Here is a 5,682-nt window from a genome sequence, read left to right as displayed (position 1 = left end):
AATGCACCAGGCCTTATCGCTAGGAGCGCAGGATGAAGACCAGCGTGGGTCATCAGGGGAGGCGACAAACAAGGGAATGATGAAACAAACAAGATTCCGTCAACTAGGGGAGAGTGTTCCAAAGTCGGCCACGCGTGGAAAAGCGCACTGGTCTCTGCCGTCTCGGTAGGAGATGCTAAGTGCTGGGCCCTAAATGCACATCAGACCAGACTGAGTCCAACAACCTATTTCCTGCGGGTCTGCCTGTCCGCCTTCTCCGCAGGCATCGGGAAGAATGTGGTGTGTGAGAAGGCCGCGACCTCGGTGGACGCCTTCCGCATGGTGACCGCGTCGCGCTATTACCCGCAGCTGATGAGCCTGGTGGGGAACGTGCTGCGCTTCCTGCCCGCCTTCGTGCGCATGAAGCAGCTTATCGCCGAGCATTACGTGGGTGCTGTGATGATTTGCGACGCCCGCATCTACGCGGGCAGCCTGCTCAGCCCAGGCTACGGCTGGATCTGCGACGAGCTCATGGGCGGCGGGGGCCTGCACACCATGGGCACCTACATCGTGGACCTGCTGACCCACCTGACGGGCCGGAGGGCCGAGAAGGTGCACGGGCTGCTCAAGACCTTCGTGCGGCAGAACGCAGCCATCCGTGGCATCCGGCACGTCACCAGCGACGACTTCTGCTTCTTCCAGATGCTCATGGGCGGCGGCGTGTGCAGCACGGTGACGCTCAACTTCAACATGCCGGGGGCCTTCGTGCACGAGGTCATGGTGGTGGGCTCCGCGGGCCGCCTGGTCGCCCGGGGGGCCGACCTGTACGGGCAGAAGAACACAGCCCCACAGGAGGAGCTGCTGCTGCGGGACTCCCTGGCCGTGGGCGAGGGGCTGCCCGCGCAGGGCCCGCAGGACGTGCCGCCGCTCTACCTGCAGGGCATGGTACGCATGGTGCAGGCCCTGCGCCAGGCCTTCCAGGGCCAGGGCGAGCGGCGCACCTGGGACCGGGGGCCAGTGGCCATGGCGGCCTCCTTCGAGGACGGGCTGTACATGCAGAGTGTGGTCGACGCCATCAAGCGGTCCAGCCGGTCGGGGGAGTGGGAGGCGGTGGAGGTGCGGGCAGAGGAGGAGGACGCCAACCAGAACCTGGGCGAGCTGCTCCAGCGGAATAACCTGTGAGCCGGGCCTCGGGGCTTCCCGCCGGGGCCCGTGCGCTTGTGTGGAACTCGGCCGGTGTCCTGGGTCTAAGTGAAGCCTCAGGTGGCCCGGGGCCAGTAATGTGTGTGGAGGTGAGCTGCCGCCAGGCCTCCTCAGTGGTTAGCCTGGGCGGCGGGTCCCACCGCGGCGTGCCCAGTGGGCTGCCGCAGCCTGGTTGTGGCCCTGAGAGGGCGAGGAAGTCCCAGGAGCCAGCCTGGCTGCTTCCTCAGCCAGAGAAGAAAGACCGGAAGCCTCCTGTCCAGACCTCCTTGGGCTGGGCTGTCGGGACAGGGAGGGCAGCATGGGTAGGGCTGGTCCTCCCGTGGGCTCGCCTCCAGGTGGCCCTCCCACAGTGATGGGGGGGCAGGCTCTCCTAATTAGGCGAGGCTTCCTTCCGGGGCAATCTGAGGGGCCCTAGTTTTTGGCAAGGAAGGAGGAAAGGAAGCGTTGGGGCGTTTGATAAAGGAGAATAAAGAGTGACGTGGAGGCACGTGTTCCTGGTGTACTTGGGGCTCAGGGCTTGATTCCTGTCTGGAGGAAGCCCCGAGTCCACACGGAGAACCCCTTCCCCTGCCCACTGAGCAGACCGGCCCCTGTCACTATGTTTAGTCCTTCATGGTTGAGCCACCCCCACACCCGTCACTAATGTCTGTCCTCGGAGAACAGGACTCGAGTCCCTGAGGGGCTCTGGGAGGCCTGCCCCTTTGGGACCTCATGAGAGAGAGGTCAGGAGGGAGCTCCGGCCAAGAAAATGATGGTGTCCGTCCTACCTACCAGAGTGCCTGTGGGGGGAGAGGAGCTGGAGAGCTTGCGGGCAAGCGGGGGTGGGGAATGGGCCTAAGGAGGAACAGCTCCTCTGACTCCAGTGCTGCCCGGCCCAGCCCAGCACCGGTCACCCAGGTCCTGTTTCTACCCAGTGAGTCAGCGCAGAGGCAGCCCTGGGGGAAGATGCTCGGTCCTTTCCTTCTCTTGCCTGCCTGCTTGCCAGGATCGCTAACCTGGACCAGACGTCTCAAACCTTCCCTCTCCGCCCTGCCCGGGGCCCCTTGCACAAAGGCTTGGGGGCCTCCTGTTCCTCTTGGCACCCCTTCTGGAAGTTGCCAGGCTTGTTTTCCCCGTGTTCTTTTGGCTGCACACATGATCCTTTTATGGTCAGCAGCCGTGGGTCCTGTGGGACTGTGTTTCCTGCCTGCTCAGCCCCCCAGAGTCAACACTTCATGTCCTTGACTCTCTGAGATGGTACTAGCACTATCCCCACTGTGGAGATCACAAAGCCTAGGCGCACAGGGCTCCAGTGACTTGCTTTCTCTAGCCTGGAAGTGATGAAGCCAAGACTCGTCAGGACCACCTGACCTTCAACTACCTGTTTCTCCAGCACTTGGGAATCTTCAGGCTTGACCTGCCCCAACTAGGGTCCCCACCCATTAGATTGTTGCCTCTTCTCCCTCTTTGCTACTGGAGCCAGCCTGGCCTGAGCTAGGGGGTGGACTGCAGAGACCCACTGCCTGGCAAGATGCTAGCAATGAAGAATTCAGAGAGAAGCTGCCTTCTGCCCCCGGGGCCACTGGTCAGGGCCCCAGGTTAGTCCATGGATTCCTTACTAGGTCCCCCTAACGTGAGTACACCTCCGCTGGCCTGACCTAGATGCCCCTGTGTGAGAGGGGCCGTGTGGTTAACCCCTGAGTGGCACTTGGGTTTTAGGGGAACCTGTTCCCAAACGCAGACTCTTAGACATAGGTCGTGGGAAAGTGGTGCAGGGCTGCTTTTATGAGCACTGCCCCCCCCACCCCCCGACCTCTGGCAACACCCATGGCCAGAGAGGGATAGAAAGGGTGCTTTGAAGAGATGCACATGCAGAATGTGGCCCAGGAAGTCTCTGTGGGCCTGGTCCCCAGGGTGATTGAGCAGCAATTGTGGTTCCAGACCTGGCCTGCAGCACCCCCTAATGGAGGAAGGCGGCATCACTACCCCCTAAAATCTTGGGGTCTCAACCAACTCTGGTCAAAGGAAATAAGGTTTTCCCAGGCCAGTGACACTTCAGAGCATTCTCTGCAAACAGATGAGAGCCTCCAATGTTATGTACACGCCCAGCTAAATCTAGTCTTGGATCTGCCACGACAATGACAGCCGTACCTTCCCGGCCACCCCCCCCAACTGCTCTCCACCCCAAAGCCCAAGCAGTCTCTGAGTGGCAGAGCACAAAGCTGCCTTGCCCACACCACTCCTACCAAGGCAAAGGCATGGGCGCCAGTCCGTCAACTAGGGGAGAGTGTTCCAAAGTCGGCCACGCGTGGAAAAGCGCACTGGTCTCTGCCGTCTTGGTAGGAGATGCTAAGTGCTGGGCCCTAAATGCACATCAGACCAGACTGAGTCCAACAACCTATTTCCTGCGGCCTGACCTTTCTCTGGCCCCAGTGCCTCCTCACTCACCTGCCTTTCTCCCCTCCTGTCAGCCCTCTGAGCTGTATCGCGGCAGCCTTTAGTCCACAGAAGTCAGGCCCCACCCCTCACATTCTGATCCAGTGCCGTCTGGGGTGATGGCAGGAATCTATTTTTGTCAAGTTCCCTGGCAATCCAGATGACTGGGTGGCTCTAAGGCATGCACAGGGGAATTTCACAGTCTAAGCAAATGAAAAGCTTTATTGTCAGCAAGCCCAAGGTCCCAGCAAGCAGGGACCAGGGCCACATAACCCCACTGCTACCTGAAGGCCTAGGAGGAGCAGGGGGACGGGGAGCCACAGGGGAGGCGGACAGTCACTTGTACTGAGGAGACAGTGGGGGTACGAGAGGGGCGGCACAGACCCTCAGCATCTTGCTGATGTCCACTTGAGTGGACTTATCCATCTCGGCCTTGAGCTGCCCACTGACCCCCAAGTCAGGCAGAAAACCTGCCTCCTCTCCAGCATCCTCTGCCAGGGGAGCCAGCATGTGGGTGGGGGGCACTAACATTTGGGGGCAGGGTAAAGCGGGGCCTGAGCCTGTCTCACCTGCCACGGGCAGTAAGGCCTGCATGTGTTCCACATCTGCCTCCTCAGGGGCCAGGGCCGCCTTCAGCTCAGGCTCGGGCCCGGGCCCAGCCCCAGCCTCCCTGTCCTCTTTCCCTGCTTGGTTCAGCTCAGGATTGCAGTAGTTGATGTACTGGTACAGAGGCCGCAGGCGCTGGGCCCTTCCTGCAAGGACCCAGGAGAGGGCACAGCTGTAGCAGCAGGCAGGTCAGGGGGACCAGCAGGCCAGGGAGAAGGGACGCCCTGGGCAGCCACTCACGCTCCAGCCCCAAGGCCTCTGCGGGAGCAGGCAGTGTGCTGACTGTGGCCAAGAGCGCTGGGGGCCCCAGACTCTTGCGTTTCTTGGTTTTCTTGTGCTGCTTGGCCGATGAGGATGGCGAGGGCTCGCCCGGGCTCCTTGCTGACTCATCCTTCTGCAGCAGCAGCAGCCCCGATGGCAGCTCCACTTCGGCCCTAGGACGGCGTGGTAATAGCCCCTGGGAGGCTTGGGGCTAGAGCCAGGGCCAGCAGGCTAGAGCCTACCCATGCCCAAGCCTTGCCTGCCTGTCCTTCTAGCCAGCCCCTTCCAAGACCTCTGGCCTCCCTCTCAGGGCTTAAGGGACAGGGAGGCAGAAGGTGACGGTGGTGGCAGGGGCCAGAGTGCAGGCTTTAGGAAGCCTCTGGGAGTGTGAGCCCACTCCCCATCCCCGCAGCCCCTTCCCTCTGGAAGGTCCCTCACTTGACCGGCTTCCTCTTCAGACCTTGGCCCTGCCTCACAACAGAAGCCAGGGCCCTGAGACCTCTCCCCTCGGGGCCCTCCGTCTTGGGCTTGAGCTGCTCGGCCCGGACCTCTGGCCTGGGTACCGGCACTGCTGGACACTCCTTGGCCTCCTGGCTCAGGCAGGTTTTGTAGGCTGGCACCACACGCTGGTCTCGAGACACTGGACACTAGAGGTGGCACATACGTTACTGATTTTGAGCACAGCCAGAGGATACAGGGAACAGATGTTTGAGCCCAACTGTAATCACAAACACTTTCCCTTCCTTGGACCCTGCCGTGGCAGTTAAGAAGGTTAGGGTTGCCCAGGGCTGCCCCTCTCTGTCCACTGGAGCCGCATTCAAGTGTCTACAAGGCAGACGGCCCTATGGGATGGGTCACCTCTATCTCGGAGCTCTGAACACAGCCAGCTGGTGCCTCCACTATCAGTGCCGACCCCAGGGTGGACCCCTCCTGGGGCCCAGACCGCCTCTCGGCCCCTGCTGAGGCCATGACCACACGGAGGCGTTGGCGCACCCCCGACGACGGTTTCCTAAAGCGGTCTGGTGGACCCCACACTGATCGCTGAGCCGCGCTGGGAGGCGAGGGTACGGATGGGAAGTGGGAAAGAGGCCTCACGGCCCTACGTTAGCCGGAACTACAAGCCCCAGAAGGCTTTGCACCAGCGGCCCTGACCCCTAATAACCCCAGGCGCGGAAGCCACTGTTGCCTGGCAACGGCAACTCCCGTCGGGTCGCAGCT

The 5,682-nt window shown here is 61.7% G+C and overlaps 2 protein-coding genes across 6 annotated transcripts in view; one reads left to right on the top strand and one right to left on the bottom strand.

The window, feature by feature from the left end:
- GFOD2 (glucose-fructose oxidoreductase domain containing 2) overlaps positions 1–1,665 on the top strand; it is a 29,275-nt gene extending 27,610 nt beyond the window's left edge. For all 5 annotated transcript variants that reach the window (XM_004704604.3, XM_045293937.1, XM_045293938.1 and 2 more), the window contains one exon: positions 263–1,665. In XM_004704604.3, coding sequence (XP_004704661.1) covers positions 263–1,161 — 899 coding nt within the window. In that variant the 3' untranslated portion in view covers positions 1,162–1,665. The remainder of the gene's footprint in view (positions 1–262) is intronic.
- Positions 1,666–3,799: 2,134 nt separating this feature from the next.
- Positions 3,800–5,433, bottom strand: CUNH16orf86 (chromosome unknown C16orf86 homolog). Its single transcript, XM_004704832.2, has 4 exons — positions 5,323–5,433; positions 4,903–5,111; positions 4,444–4,637; positions 3,800–4,349 (listed from the first exon to the last, which is right to left on the bottom strand). Exons 1-4 carry the CDS (start codon positions 5,431–5,433, stop codon positions 3,934–3,936), a joined length of 930 nt encoding a protein of 309 aa, XP_004704889.1. The 3' UTR covers positions 3,800–3,933.
- Between the last annotated feature and the right edge of the window lie 249 nt (positions 5,434–5,682).

The sequence above is a fragment of the Echinops telfairi genome, unplaced genomic scaffold, assembly GCF_000313985.2.
Source record: "Echinops telfairi isolate 266 unplaced genomic scaffold, ASM31398v2 ScPeMD7_2291;HRSCAF=2852, whole genome shotgun sequence".
NCBI lineage: Eukaryota > Metazoa > Chordata > Mammalia > Afrosoricida > Tenrecidae > Echinops > Echinops telfairi.
Note: the sequence above shows the minus strand (reverse complement) of the source record. Positions and strands in the feature narration are given on the sequence as shown.

Bases quoted from the DNA above. Each gene is read 5' to 3' on its own strand.
- CUNH16orf86 (XM_004704832.2), bottom strand. From the start codon at position 5,433: ATGGCCTCAGCAGGGGCCGAGAGGCGGTCTGGGCCCCAGGAGGGGTCC. The intron at 5,112-5,322 runs GTGACCCATCCC...TGCCACCTCTAG, and splicing joins TTCAGAGCTCCGAGATAGAG to TGTCCAGTGTCTCGAGACCA. The intron at 4,350-4,443 runs GTGAGTGGCTGC...GGGTCCTTGCAG, and splicing joins AGAGGCCTTGGGGCTGGAGC to GAAGGGCCCAGCGCCTGCGG.